This window comes from Rhinopithecus bieti, unplaced genomic scaffold (assembly GCF_001698545.2).
Source record: "Rhinopithecus bieti isolate Rb0 unplaced genomic scaffold, ASM169854v2 scaffold_28163, whole genome shotgun sequence".
Classification (NCBI taxonomy): Eukaryota; Metazoa; Chordata; class Mammalia; order Primates; family Cercopithecidae; genus Rhinopithecus; species Rhinopithecus bieti.
In genome coordinates, this window is record NW_016813718.1 from 1,478,317 (window position 1) to 1,493,708 (window position 15,392).

General features: G+C 47.7%; 2 protein-coding genes across 2 annotated transcripts in view; one reads left to right on the plus strand and one right to left on the minus strand.

The window, feature by feature from the left end:
• The window catches only part of LOC108513206 (translation initiation factor IF-2-like), a 90,812-nt gene extending 80,286 nt beyond the window's left edge, over window positions 1-10,526 (minus strand). Inside the window, exons 1-2 of the mRNA XM_017848896.1 lie at window positions 10,303-10,526; window positions 8,904-9,774 (exon numbers count right to left, since the gene is read on the minus strand). Of these exons, the coding sequence (XP_017704385.1) occupies window positions 9,111-9,774; window positions 10,303-10,526 (888 nt within the window). The 3' untranslated portion in view covers window positions 8,904-9,110. The remainder of the gene's footprint in view (window positions 1-8,903; window positions 9,775-10,302) is intronic.
• KCNG3 (potassium voltage-gated channel modifier subfamily G member 3) overlaps window positions 10,193-15,392 on the plus strand; it is a 61,904-nt gene continuing 56,704 nt past the window's right edge. The window contains exon 1 of the mRNA XM_017848938.1: window positions 10,193-11,156. Coding sequence (XP_017704427.1) covers window positions 10,525-11,156 — 632 coding nt within the window. The 5' untranslated portion in view covers window positions 10,193-10,524. The remainder of the gene's footprint in view (window positions 11,157-15,392) is intronic.

Genomic DNA, 15,392 nt, shown 5'->3' on the forward strand with positions numbered 1-15,392 from the left:
AAAAAAAAAAAAAAAAAAAAAAAAAAAGAAATAAAATGAAATTCTTGAACTCCTTCAGGGTAAATTCCAGTCACCTAGCTAGCCCTGAGAAGTAAATACACAACCTGAGAAACAAGAAGGTATAGCAGTTTAAAATGTCAGAGGTGTTTGAACCAGAGAAACTCCATCTTGAATAAATAGGAGCTAGGTAAAATAAGACTGAGATCTAATGGGCTACCTTCCCAGATCGTTAGGCATTCTTAGTCACAGGTTGAGATAGGAGGTCAGCACAAGATACAGGTCATAAAGACCTTGCTGATAAAACAGCTTGCAGTAAAGAAGCTGGCCAAATCCCACCAAAACTAAGGTGGTGATGAGGTGATCTCTGGTAGTCCTCAGTGCTACACTCCCACCAGCACCATGACAGTTTGCAAATGCCATGGCAATGTCAGAAAGTTACCCTATATGGTCTAAAAAGGGGAGTCATGAATAATCCACCCCTTGTTTAGCATATCATCAAGAAATAACCATAAAAATGGGCAACCAGCAGCCTTTGGGAGCAGCTGCTCTGTCTAAGGAGTAGCCATTCTTTAACCCTTTACTTCTCTAACAAACTTGCTTTCATTTTACTCTATGGACTTGCCTCCAATTCTTTCTTTTTTTTTTTTTTTTTTTTTGGTGAGACGGGGTCTCGCTCTGTCGCCCCGGGTGGGGTGCAGTGGCCGGGTCTCAGCTCACTGCAAGCTCCGCCTCCCTGGTTTACGCCATTCTCCTGCCTCAGCCTCCCGAGTAGCTGGGACTACAGGCGCCCGCCACCTCGCCCGGCTAGTTTTTTGTATTTTTTTTTAGTAGAGACGGGGTTTCACCGGGTTAGCCAGGATGGTCTCGATCTCCTGACCTCGTGATCCGCCCGTCTCGGCCTCCCAAAGTGCTGGGATTACAGGCTTGAGCCACCGCGCCCGGCACCTCCAATTCTTTCTTGTGTGAGATCCAAGAACCCTCTCTTGGGGTCTGGATTGGGACCCCTTTCCTTTTTAAAAAATTATTTATTTATTTATGTATTTATTTGAGACAGAGTCTTGCCCCGTCTCCCAGGCTGGAGTGCAGTGGTGCGATCTCAGCTCACTGCAACCTCTGCCTCCCGGTTCAAGTGATTCTCCTGCCTCAGCCTCCTGAGTAGCTGGGATTACAGGCGCCTGCCACCACACCTGGCTAATTTTTGTATTATTATTATTTTTTTTTTGAGACAGAGTTTCGTTCTTGTTGCCCAGGCTGGAGAGCAATGACGCGATCTTGGCTTACCGCAACCTCCGCCTCCAGAGTTCAAGTGATTCTCCTGCCTCAGCCTCCTGGGTAGCTGGGATTACGGGCATGTGCCACCACACTGGCTAATTTTGTATTTTTAGTAGAGACGGGGTTTCGCCATATTGGCCAGGCTAGTCTCAAACTCCTGAACTCAGGTGATCTAGCTGCGTCAGCCTCCCAAAGTGCTGGGATTACAGGTGTGAGCCACCACACTCGGCTGGATTGGGACCCCTTTCCAATAACAATAATAGCTAAGGAAGTTAGAATCACAGCATGTTTGTTTTCCTGTAGAAAGTAAAGATAACATCTGCACATATGTCCCTGAGTTGTTTTTCAGAAACCCGTACCTCGACCGAACAGATCCACTGGCACACAGACCTCAGATGGGGGACTAACAACTGAACTCAGACTGCCATTCTTTGTTCTAAAATTCTTCCTGAGGGTCCTGGAGGAGGCCACACCTGCAGGCCAGAGCCAACATTCTTTTCTGCTGATCCCGAATTTTTAGACAAAGCTTCAACTCCTTAATCAATTGCAAATTAGGAAATCTTTGAATCCATCTATGACCTGTTGGCCATTGCCCCACCCCCACTTTGAGATGTCCCCCTTTTCAGGTCAAACCAATGTATGGCCTCGATGTACTGATTCATGACTTTGCCTGTAACCTCTGCCTTCCTGCCTTTAAAAACTCTTGCCTGTAAGCCATCAGGGCATTTGGGTCTTTTTAAAATTTAAATTTACATTTTTACTTTTGAGATAGAGTCTCACTCCGTGCCCAGCCTGGAGTGCAGTGGCACGATCTCAGCTCACTGCAACCTCTGTCTCCCAGGTTCAAGTGATTCTCTTGCCTCAGCCTCCCGAGTAGCTGGGATTACAAGCATACGCCACCAGGCCTGGCTAATTTTTGTATTTTTAATAGAGACAGGGTTTCACCATGTTGCCCAGGCTGGTCTCAAACTCCTGACCTCAAGTGATCCACATGCCTTGGCCTCCCAAAGTGCTGGGATTACAGGCATAAGCCACCACAACCGGCTGGGAATTCAGGTCTTAAGCATGGGCTGTCTGATTTTCCTTTCTTGGCTCTCTGCAATAAATGCCTCACTTTCTCTCACTGCAATCCCGATGCCAGTGTTTGACTTTGCTGCATTGGGTAGGTGGGCTCAAGTTCAGTTAGGTAACTTTAATGTTATCTAAATGTTAAGTTTAATGAAGCCACAGTGTTAGGAGTGGGTTGGCTGACAATACAATAATGGCCTCCATGCCATATGTAGGGGATCAGAATATGCCTCCCAAAATATGCCATTTTGACATAAGGATTATTTTGAGCTAAAGGCAATTGAGAAGAATCAGACATAAGAAAAAAATTATGCCCTCCTCTTCTCTACTAGGAAGGCAGAAAGATTCTTAACCACTGGAGACCCTAGCCTCTCATCAGCCTAGAGATAGCACCAGAGGAATCTACATAATGCATAATGCATCTTATAAAACAACACTTATCTTCTGTTAGTTTCCTGATATGTTTACCTTCCCATAGTTTGCCACCCCTAAAAGCCTAAACCCCTTTTCCTTTAGCTGGTCGCTGCCTAGCAAATTTATTATTCTTTGTTAAGATGCTATATAGGCCGGGCACGGTGGCTCACACCTGTAATCCTAGCACTTTGGGAGGCTGAGGCGGGCAGATCATGAGGTCAGGAGATTGAGACCATCCTGGCTAACATGGTGAAACCCCATCTCTACTAAAAATACAAAAAATTAGCTGGGTGTGGTGGTAGGCGCCTGTAGTCCCAGCTACTCGGGAGGCTGAGGCAGAAGAATGGCGTGAACCTGGGAGGCAGAACTTGCAGTGAGCCAAGATCGTGCCACTGCACTCCAGCCGGGGCGATAGAGTGAGACTCCATCTGAAAAAAAAAAAGCTTCATAAAGCCCCTTGATTTTGATACTAACCACGCTTTGATTTTCTCTGTATAATGTGCTATGCTGTACTTGTGAATAAACTGTGTTTCTATTGTTAATTTAACTTTTGTCAGTCTAATTTATAGGACCATAGGCCAAGAACCTAGGAAGGTAGAGGAAAAAAATTTTTCCCCTCCCCTACACATACTTCCTGCCTCAGCCTTAGACATCTGAAAACTTTTACGTCTTTTCTTGTATCTCTCATTTTTGTTTGTCTGTTTGTTTTTGAGACAGAGTCTCTGTCACCAGGCTAGAGTGCACTGGCATCCAACTCCTGGGTTCAAGCGATTCTCCTGCCTCAGTCTCCTGAGTAGCAGGGATTACAGGCACGTGCCACCACACCCAGCTAATTTTTTTTTTTTTTTTTTGAGATGGAGTCTCACTCTGTCACCCAAGCTGGAGCACAGTGGCATGATCTCGGCTCACTGTAACCTCCACCTCCCAGGTTCAAGCGATTCTCCCACCTCAGCCTCCCAAGTAGCTGGTATTACAGGCGCCCACCACCACGTCCAGCTAATTTTTGTATTTTGAGTACAGATGGGGTTTCACTATGTTGGCCAGGCTGGTCTTGAACTCCCGACCTCCGGTGATCTGCCTGCCTCAGCCTCACAAAGTGCTGGGATTATAGGCGTGAGCCACCATGCCCGGCCAAATTTTTCTATTTTTACTTATACCTCCCTGTATTAGAGCTCTGTAAACAAGACTACCGTCTGAATCTTGGGATAACTTCATAGTGCTATTGTGTTACAGCTCTACCTTTGTAATCTGAGAGACCAAAACATACGCCCCTTAATAAACTAAGACAGACTCTAAGATAAGGAAACCAAGTTACTGATGGGTCGAGGGCTCAGGGCTTGACTGGCAAATTTCTAAATTACTGTGGCTAAACTCCCTAAAAATAGGAGCTTTCAATTCTGTTTACAACCCAGATGACAACAACTCTGTCTGAATAGACAGCCATTACAAACATTCGTTTCTGATGAGCTGCTGCAGACCTCGAATCAGTTTCAGCCAGCTTACAGACACAGCACACAAGCTGTCTTTGTGGCCTATAGTTCACCTGTTGACATAAAGAGCCAAATTCCACCTCATTTTAATGCTAAAGCCCTATCACAAAGTGATCCCGATGTATGTTATATATATGTGTACCCATTACACATGTGTGCGCCTCCCCCATAAGTATGTATAGCTTTTCCCCCAAGCCTGACGATTATGTATGATACAGGCCCTGTGAGGCCTAAAACTCAACCTGTTATTCCCCTCTTTGAAGACAGAGCACCTTCAGTCCACACCGGAGACTTTCTCTTCCTGGCTTGCAAACTGATAACACCAATAAAGCTCTCCTTTCTGCCATTCAGCCATCCTGGTGGTCTTTTGAACATCTTCTACAGCTGTCATTGTGCATAGTGGGCTAAGTCATTAGTCTTTTATTTATTAAAATGAGAGAAATTAGAAGGCTACATTTCCATTCAAAAAGCTGACTTTTGCCGGGCGCGGTGGCTCAAGCCTGTAATCCCAGCACTTTGGGAGGCCGAGACGGGCGGATCACAAGGTCAGGAGATCGAGACCATCCTGGCTAACCCGGTGAAACCCCGTCTCTACTAAAAAAAAATACAAAAAACTAGCCGGGCGACGTAGCGGGCGCCTGTAGTCCCAGCTACTTGGGAGGCTGAGGCAGGAGAATGGCATAAACCCGGGAGACGGAGCTTGCAGTGAGCTGAGATCCGGCCACTGCACTCCAGCCTGGGCGACAGAGCGAGACTCCGTCTCAAAAAAAAAAAAAAAAAGCTGACTTTTAAAAGTACCAACTGATTCGGCAGAGGCTGAGAAATAAACTGATTTAAACACAAACATCGAAAATATGAATTACCAGCAGGGCAAGTGCTTTTTAAAGCAGACAGAGTTGATAATTAAGCTGCATGGAACAGTAGTGCCCACAGGGTATTTCAATTTCTAAAGCTTTGGGGCAGACAGGGTGTTTAGAGTCCTCGAACACATCCAGTTATGCAATGCAAACTGATGGAGGAATCTGTGTGCAAGCCAGAGTCAGCAGTATAAGGGTCACAACTTTTTACTGAATTTTTTGTTTCAGGTTACTTTGTTTTTTGTTTTTTTTTTTGAGACGGAGTCTCGCTCTGTCGCCCGGGCTGAAGTGCAGTGGCCGGATCTCAGCTCACTGCAAGCTCCGCCTCCCGGCTTTACGCCATTCTCCTGCCTCAGCCTCCGGAGTAGCTGGGACTACAGGCGCCCGCCACCTCGCCCGGCTAGTTTTTTTGTATTTTTTAGTAGAGACGGGGTTTCACCGTGTTAGCCAGGATGGTCTCTATCTCCTGACCTCGTGATCTGCCCGTCTCGGCCTCCCAAAGTGCTAGGATTACAGGCTTGAGCCACCGCGCCCTGCCCAGGTTACTTTGTTATTGGTCACATGTTTAGACAAATCAATTCACTTATCCAATCTGTGTTTATTTAGAACCCTGGAATGAGAAATAAGCATGGCTTATTTGGGTTATAGGAAGCATAAATGAAGTGAGATTTTTCTAGTGAGATTGTTCCAGTGTCATGCACTGAGCTACCTACCACCTTCACATCAGCTTGTGATCTTTTCATTACCCCTTTGGATGTAGGTATTCCTTCTATGGAGGAGAAAAACTGAGGATCAATGAGGTTTAAGGAACTGGCTCCACGTGGCTTAGCAAATGAGTTATACAGCCAGGATTTGAGTCTAGAGAGAGCCCTATAGACAATTTGGACTTTTTTTTTTTTTTTTTTTTTTGAGATGGAGTCTCGCTCCATCACCTAGGCTCAAGTGCAGTGGTGTGAACTTGGCTCACTGCAACTTCAGCCTCCCAGGTTCAAGCGATTCTCCTGCCTCAGCGTCCTGAGTAGCTGGGATTACAGGCGCGTGCCACCCGCCCGGCTAACTTTTGTATTTTTAGTAGGGATAGGGTGTCATCATCTTGGCCAGGCTACTCTTGAACTCCTGACTTCATGATCCACCTGCCTTGGCCTCCCAAAGTGCCGATTACAGGCATGAGCCACCGCGCCCAGCCCATTTGGACTTTATTATATAGACAATTTCTAATTATGTACTTTTATGTACTCCTTTTAGGTCTTTCTGGTTTTTTTTTTTTTTTTTTTTTTTTTTTTTTTTTTTTGAGGCGGAGTCTCGCTCTGTCGCCCGGGCTGGAGTGCAGTGGCCGGATCTCAGCTCACTGCAAGCTCCGCCTCCCGGGTTTACGCCATTCTCCTGCCTCAGCCTCCCGAGTAGCTGGGACTACAGGCTCCCGCCACCTCGCCCGGCTAGTTTTTTGTATTTTTTAGTAGAGACGGGGTTTCACTGTGTTAGCCAGGATGGTCTCAATCTCCTGACCTCGTGATCCGCCCATCTCGGCCTCCCAAAGTGCTGGGATTACAGGCTTGAGCCACCGCGCCCGGCCTTTTTTTTTTTTTTTTTAACCTCTAGTTTCAAGAGGAGTTTTGCTCTTGTAGCCCAGGCTGGAGTGCAATGGCATGATCTTGGCTCACTACAACATCTGCCTCCCAGGTTCAAGCAATCTCAATCTCCTGCCTCAGCCTCCCCAGTAGCTGGGATTACAGGCACCTGCTACCATGCCTGGCTAATTTTTTGAATTTTTAGTAGAGACGGGTTTCACTGTGTTGGCCAAGCTGGTCTTGAACTCCTGAACTTGGGTGATCTGCCTGCCTTGGTCTTCCAAATGCTGGGATTACAGGCGTGAGCCACCACACCCAGTCACCTTTCAGGTTTTTGAACTCGGGAATGCCCTGATGAAAATGGATGGAACTAGGAGCTCTCTGGTAGTCTTACTCGGAATTCATAGAGACAGGAAAGAACTGGAGTGCAAAGAGATGAGGCAGAAGATTGTGGCAGCAATCCAGGCCCTGGAAACAGAGTGAGCAGAGTTCGACAGTAGAAAACCTGATTCTAGCCTCTGCCAGGATGCTGCTGCTGGGGTAGCTTGGGCAAGTTACAGCCACATCTCTGAAGCTTTGTAACTTCGGAGGGGAGAAAAAAATGGGAGTAATTATTTGCTTTCTTTTCTTTTTTTCCCCCTAGTTTCTGAAACTAGAAAACCTCTAGATTCTTTCAACCTCTAAAATTCTACCTTTAAATTGTAATGCATTCCAAAGGTTTAGATATGAAGAGCCTAAATATCATCCGGAGTCTAGGAGAGAATTTAGATATAATAATTCACAACATTATTTTCTCAAAGTACAAGGGAATAGAATTGGCTTTAAGAACGCTCTCTAAACCAGATTATATTGAGACAAGCCTATCATTTCTGCATCACTGTTTTCTTTGTTTAAGAAAATGATTTGGGTATTGCTGCTGCAGCAGTGGTTGATGATATTAAAATCAAATAAAAATATTACTCTTGAAATAAATGAAATGATTTAAACCTATCTAAGAAATCTTATGAAAATATACCTAGGAGGCACACATTGTATTGTCATCAAATTAATTTGTTTTCTAAGCTCAAATTTAATTTAAAACGAGATATTTCTTCCACTGGTACAATCAACAGACAGTAGAGGGATTCTACAGAGAGAACACAGGAAATAAACCCTATAATAACGTTGGAGCAAACAACTGACACTATAGTTCTGTCTTCTATTGCTTGTGATGCTTCTAGAAAGTATTTTTTAACAGCTTCCTGATGAATTGGCTCTTGGTGTGAAGCCAGGCTCATCTCTGGCTCACATCTGCAAACTTTTCCCCATCCTCAAGTCCTACAACAAATCCATCTTCAAGACCTGAAAAGTTCTTGGTCTCAGCGTTTCTCAGAACAGACCCTTCTTCATCCTCACAGACATGGGGTTGGGGATCCCATTCCTGGGTTACTGAAATGACCTTCTCCTTAGAATGACCCAAAGTGCAAAGGCATTTTCCTGAAATAAAGCTTTCATCAAGCCATTTCTGCTATTAAAACCTCCAGGGATTCCATAGATTATAGGATCCATTCTAAATGCGGCAGTTGAGATCTCCATTGTTTCAGTGGGCAAGTGCATTATACTTTTCACAGACTTTAAACCTCCACATTCGAGATTTTGCTACCAGGAATGTTTTGCCCTTTCTCTGTGCCAACTCATGGCCATCAGCACCTCCAGTTCTGTCTTGAAACTCACTTTCTTACGGATATTTTTCTTGTTTAGTATCTACTTAGATACTAAATAGCAAAGTAGCAGTATCTACCTAGTAGATACTAAATAGCAAAATAGATACTAAATAGCAAAGTATTTAGTAGATACTAAAGTAGCAAATAACTTGTTTTTGAGTTTTTAATCACGTTAAGTGCTCTTAAAATAAATTATCCAAGTCTGGGGATAAACAACTCACAGAGATTTTCATTCTTTAAGAAGCTACCCAGAGTGATTTTATTTTATGTGAGACAGCACTCACATTTTCAGTTGTCTGCCTTTTCACTAGGAATCCACTTAACCAGAGCAAAAGGACTCCGTTTGGTGACCTCTAGCGGGCACCGGACAATCTTACAAAATTACGAAAAGCGGAGGGCAAAGAATAACCCTTCCCTTTAACCAGCCAGGTTACCCTGTGGTCAGATGACCGCATCTCACCCTACCCCACCCTTATTTTTTTTTCTTCTAGTATTTGTTTTGCATCTAACACGGTTCGCCTTACAACTCACCTGTCTCGCCTCCGGTGGGCTGGACTGCTGGTGTCGGGTGTCAGGTGAATGAATTGCTGGTAGCAGTTTAAAATAATCCCTGCCAAGTGGAACCCACTCTGTGGGCACGGACAAGAGCGCGGGGTAGATCGCTCTGCGGAGCCTTCAGGGGGCTCTTCTCGTTCGGAGGGCCGGCGCTGCAGCCGGGTCAGGTGTGCGCGGGGGAAATCAAGATATTTTGAAAAGGAGGATGCAGACGAAGACCAGGCGAAAGGCTGTTTTTGCCGGTGACAAGGGGTTCCTCCCCAGACTTTCATACCACTCTAAGGGCAGCATCTCGAGAGGGTCCAGACGCGCTACATGTAGGCGCCTTCTCAGGACACGCGCCCCAGAACGTGGGGGCCGGGGCCGGGTCAGGGGCCGCTCCCCTCCGCGGGCTGGCAGGCGGCACCAAGGCTGGGGGCTGGGGCGTGTAACCGCCCTCGGAGCACGCGGTACGTGGGTCGCCCCGCGCGGCGGGAGGAAGAGCAAAGTCGGCAGGAAAAGCCGTGGCTGGGATGCCTTCCCTGAGAAATCCTTAGGGGCGATCTCAGAACGCGAGCTGGGCTCCGGACAGTTTCTGGAAAAAGCTCTCCAAACGCCGTCTGTCCCCGCACCCGAGTCCACACTGGGCTTTGAACCAGGGCTGTTAAAAGGGCCCTTAGGGACTGCCCAAGTCATCCCGATGGCCCGGGGCGGGACGCGGGGAGCAGGCATTTCCCGGCCGTGTGCTCCCCGCTCCCCCGCCCTGCGGGACCCCTCCCCGCCACTTTCTCGGTTGTGTATTGTGTGTTGTGGGGAGGACGGCGTCCCACGAGTCCGGGAGCCCGGAGGTCTATGTGCTGTGTGTGTTCTGTTGAATTATGTTTCGGAGCGACCGGGGAAGGTGGGCGGGTGCGGGCGCGGTGCGGGAAGCGGAGGCGGCGTGTGTATGTGTGTGTGAGCCGCGCGCGCGGATGTCGTGCGGGCGAGGAGGAGGACTGCACAGGATGGCCCCGCCCCCTGCCGCCGCGAGCCGGTCTCCTCGCGCCTCCGAACTCGTTCACTTTGCCTCTTGCTCTGGACGGGCGGCGGGGCTTTGTGTTCTTCTGTGTATATCTTGTCTTGTCTCTATATTGGGATGCTGTGGGGAGACGGGGAGCTATCCGCGCCGCGGGCGCCTTCTTTATCTCTGTGTCCCGCACCCGCTCAGGGGGTCGGCGCGCGGCCTGTGTTGTATGTTGGCATCTTCTGTCTCTCTCTGTATTTGTGTTTTCTCTTGTGTTTGTGGGCAACGCTTTTGGGGCGCGGAGGTTCGCGGCGCGGGACACAGCCGCTTTTCCAGCCGTTGGGCGTCAGCGCTGGCGCCTGGGCGGGTGACCTCCCCGGCACCCGCACGGACCGTGGGGCGGTAGGCGCGCCGCTAGCAGCGCCGCCTGCGCTGCCAGAGAGACTCGAGCCCAGGGATCCCCGGGCCAGCGGAAGGCAGAAGCGGAGCCCCGAGGGAGCGCGGGCCCCGACGGCGGGCTCCCCCGTCGGCCACGGACAGGCAGGTCCCGCGTGGCGGCTGTGGGGGGGAGCTGCAGCGGGGCCCTCGGGCCGAAGGTCCCCCGGGCGGCCAGCCATGACCTTCGGGCGCAGCGGGGCGGCCTCGGTGGTGCTGAACGTGGGCGGCGCCCGGTACTCGCTGTCCCGGGAGCTGCTGAAGGACTTTCCGCTGCGCCGCGTGAGCCGGCTGCACGGCTGCCGCTCCGAGCGCGACGTGCTCGAGGTGTGCGACGACTACGACCGCGAGCGCAACGAATACTTCTTCGACCGGCACTCGGAGGCCTTCGGCTTCATCCTGCTCTACGTGCGCGGCCACGGCAAGTTGCGGTTCGCGCCACGGATGTGCGAGCTCTCCTTCTACAACGAGATGATCTACTGGGGTCTAGAGGGCGCGCACCTCGAGTACTGCTGCCAGCGCCGCCTCGACGACCGTATGTCCGACACCTACACCTTCTACTCAGCGGACGAGCCGGGCGTGCTGGGCCGCGACGAGGCGCGCCCCGGCGGGGCCGAGGCGGCTCCCTCCAGGCGCTGGCTGGAGCGCATGCGGCGGACCTTCGAGGAGCCCACGTCGTCGCTGGCCGCTCAGATCCTGGCCAGCGTGTCGGTGGTGTTCGTGATCGTGTCCATGGTGGTGCTGTGCGCCAGCACGTTGCCCGACTGGCGCAACGCAGCAGCCGACAACCGCAGCCTGGATGACCGGAGCAGGTACTCCGCCGGCCCTGGGAGGGAGCCCTCCGGGTAGGACGCACTGCTTCTCTGCCCGTCCCGTCCGTCCTGTCGCGTCTGTCCGTCCGGTCCGTCAGTCCCGTCTCCGTTCTGTCCGCCTCCGGACGACCGAGCCAGCGGGGTGCGCGACCCAGCGAGGCCCCAGGCGCGGCCGACTACGGGACGGGTCGGTCCCCACTCCCACCGCGTTGTCCGGGGCACCAGCGGGGTCTGGTCCTTACACTAGACGCACCTCTTGAGGGCGAAATCCCCAGGCGTGGGGAGGGGCGTGTAGAGATAGACAAACGTCCTCTCTTTGTAGTTTACTTTTGAGCAGAGAGCAACCTGCTAATTAGATTTTTCTGAACTTTTATTGTTAGGGTTCAACAATTAAGCCTTGAACTAAGCGCAGTTTGAATTATTTGCCAATTTTTGGTAGTGTTTGGAAAGATGAATTCTTGTTATGGTGAAATGTGCACTCTCCACACATTCTATACACTCTGCCCCCGGCATAGTATGTGCTGTAATGGAATTGTTATATTATAAAGGAGGTTAATTTACCGATAGACCCTCAATAATGAATGTCTGTGCTCTTTTCTCCCCCCTTTTTCTACAAAGTATGGAGTTAGCAAAGCTCTTGTCCACCGTTTGGTTTCAAAGATTCACACTGCGACTTTCAGAGGGTCTGTAGTATAGGAAGGGAAAAAACCATTACCTTGAGAGCAGAGAAAACTCTGAAGTGTCCTAAATCCAGAAAACAGTATTTGGGTAATTTTTTTTTTTTTTCACTTTACTAGGATGAATGGGAAAATATTACAGTCTTTTCTTAGACTGTCTTACCTTTCAATGGTGATAGCACTCTCCTGTTTTTAGTACAAGTGAGCATATTTGGTGGGAGGAATAAGCAGACTAAGGGTGGACTTTCAAAGAAGACAGTCTTTTGGGGCACAAAACCCAAACTGCATATTATAGTTGATCTGTTTGACAGTGTCTTAAGATCCTCCTTCTATTCTCTTTTTAAATTTAAGGTTGTGCTCTGTCATCTTTTCCTGATGGGCAGGTACATGTTCGGAATGGCGGTCTTGCTATTGCAGTGGATTACTTCTACATGATATTTTTCCTGTAGGGAGTAAGGATTTTTATACAAATCTAAGAAGTAAATAAAATTGTCTAGTACCACAGAGTCTATTATTTCTTCTTGACTTGAAATCCAAGATACATGCTTTGAAAGGAAATTCATTAGGAAACTCATTTTGTTTAGTGAATTAGGTTCTAACGATTTTGAATTTACAGATAAGAATTACTTATTTGGTACTCCAACAATACAATGAAATTAATTTATTTACCTAAATAAATGCCTTTTTTTTTTTTTTTTTAAGGAGGGCGTTGGGAAAATGGTCTTGAAATTTTTTTTCTCTAGTAACTGTAGAATTCTAAGGTTAGTGAAGGTTTGAGCTACATTGGCAAAGGAAACAGAATTGAATTATTATTAGTACAGATAATGAGGGAGTTGACTGAACCGGTATATGAGCAAAACCAGTAAAATACCTCAAATATAATCTTAGGGGGAGGGAGGGTGTTTTAGGAGAGGGAAAGGGCCATATGGAGATCATTAATGTAAAGCATTTGTAAAGAAATGAGAGAAATGGATAGTAATTTTAGGGCGAGAAACACAAGAAACAAAAAAGGGAAGACACAGAGATGGAAAAGAGGGAGACTGCAAAATAAGTGAAGGGAGAAAAGAAAAGTAATGCTTATTTGTGTATATGTATTTTATGTATGTGTATAATTATTCAAGTCAGAGCTGTTTCCTGGATACTTAGATATTTCAAGCAAAAGCATGTTTTTCTTGGCTTAATGGCCCAGTTTTAGCTTCACTCTCTGAGTGTAGGTATATGAAAACCAATATCTGCAATCCCAAACAGATAAACTGCAGAATGGCTGAATGAGGATGCTGCTTATTACAGAGGAAGCTCCCTCTGCCCTTCAACAGAGAGGGCCCTTAAGCTGTCACTTGTAAGTATAGTCACTAAAACCCTGCTTGCTTGTGGTTGCTGAAATTAGTCTTTCCAAAACATCATTCTCATTATTTGACTATATTTCACATCTGCCAAATAAAGCCAAAACTCCTTTCTTGGCCTTCAAGGCTCTTTACAGTTTGATGACAACCTGCCGTTCTTGACTTACTCCATCATAGTTTGCAAACATCTTTTGAGTATCTGCTATGTTCAAGGTACTGCTGGTGTTCCAAATATTGTAACTTTCTGTTGTAAAGAAAAGCTGGTGTCAAGTTGGTGATGTAGGAATCAGAGGCACAATTGATTTCTGAGAGTTCAGTTGTTTGGAGAAGGCCTTCAAGGTGGTGGATGATGGAAACAAACCATGGTTGGAAGGTTGCAGAGGTTGTGCACTGCCCAAACTAGCAGGGAGTGTCATTTATTTTATTTTATTTTATTTTTTGCATTTTTAGTAGAGATGGGCTTTCTCAAACATGTTGGTCAGGCTGGTCTTGAACTCCTGACCTCAGGTGATCTGCCCGCGTCGGCCTTCCAAAGTGCTAGGATTACAGGTGTGAGCCACCACACCTGGCCAGGGAGTGTCATTTATATAAATTCTAGTTAATGCAACCTGCACAACCATGTGCGCCCTGCCTGGGAACAAAAGAGTTTTTTTTAGGATAAAAGGAACATCATGGGCATGAAACTTGTATGTGATGTTTGTGGAAGCTTGAGTCCAGTGATGGAGTGAGAGGTGGATAGAGAGCAGATGATAGAAGGCCTTGAATTCCAGGGAGAATAATTTTATTTTACAGGCAGTGGCTAGCCCTTGGCCAGTTTTGTGTTTGGGGTAAATGGATTATGCATATAAAGTAGTGCATGAGGGGCATGTGTTCCATGATTTGAAGACAGGGAAGATTGTACACAACAAGATGAGTTGGAAATCTTCTCAGAGTGAGGGGATGAGAGCTTGGATGGCTTTGTGGTGGTGGAGAAATGGAGAAACAACAACTCGGGAAAATACCAGGAAGAGTCAAAGTTAATCCAGGGCATTGGAAGGACACAGGCATCAGGGACTGATGAAGTGGACTTCCCAGGAGTTAAGAGTATCCCCTGCCTCTTGCAGTCTTCATTTGTCCAGCCTGGCCTGCTTACTTGTTCCTGAGCCACGCAAATGTCCCTTACTGTGCAATGCCTAACTGCTGAAATTGGATTATTCATCAAGCCCAGTTCAGATTCTATTCCTCTCTTGAAGCGTTTACTGATTGCCCTAGTAGATGTGATGTTTCCTCCTGAACTCCTTAAGGAATTGCTTATTTGTACTATTTGTTTGGCATCTATGATATCCTTCTTAGCATGGTGGTTATATTTTCATATAAACATGTCCTAGCTCTTAAGCTAGATTAGATAAAAAGCCCTAGAAGACAGGTAAATTCTCTTGTACTGTTTCTCATTAAAACATCTTTTATTTTATATTTTTGTTGATTGATTGAGAAGAGATCTAACTCTGTCACCCAGGCCGGAGTGCAGTGGTGCGATCATAGCCCACTGCAGCCTAGAACTCCTGGACTCAGGTGATTCTCCCACCTCAGCCTCCAGAGTAGCTGGGACCACAGGCATGAGCCACCATGCCCCGTGAATTAAGAACATTTTTTGTAGAGATGGGGTCTTACAGGCCATGCGCGGTGGCTCATGCCTGTAGTCCCAGCACTTTGGGAGGCCGAGGTGGGCGGATCACAAGGTCAGGAGTTCGAGATGGGGTCTTACTGTATTGCCCAGACCTGTCTTGAATTCCTGGCTTCAAGCAATCCTACCGCCTTGGTCTCCCGAAATGTTGGGATTACAGGTGTGAGCCACTGTGCCCAGCTGAAATACTAGGAAATAATTCTTAGTACTTGCCAGAGTTGTCATTTCTCCTCCATTTCTCCACTACCACAAAAATTGCTATTCAGGCCGGGCGCGGTGGCTCAAGCCTGTAATCCCAGCACTTTGGAAGGCCGAGACGGGCGGATCACAAGGTCAGGAGATCGAGACCATCCTGGCTAATACGGTGAAACCCCGTCTCTACTAAAGAATACAAAAAACTAGCCGGGCGACGAGGCGGGCGCCTGTAGTCCCAGCTACTTGGGAGGCGGAGGCAGGAGAATGGCGTGAACCTGGGAGGCGGAGCTTGCAGTGAGCTGAGATCCGGCCACCGCACTCCAGCCTGGGCGACAGAGCCAGACTCCGTCTCAAAAAA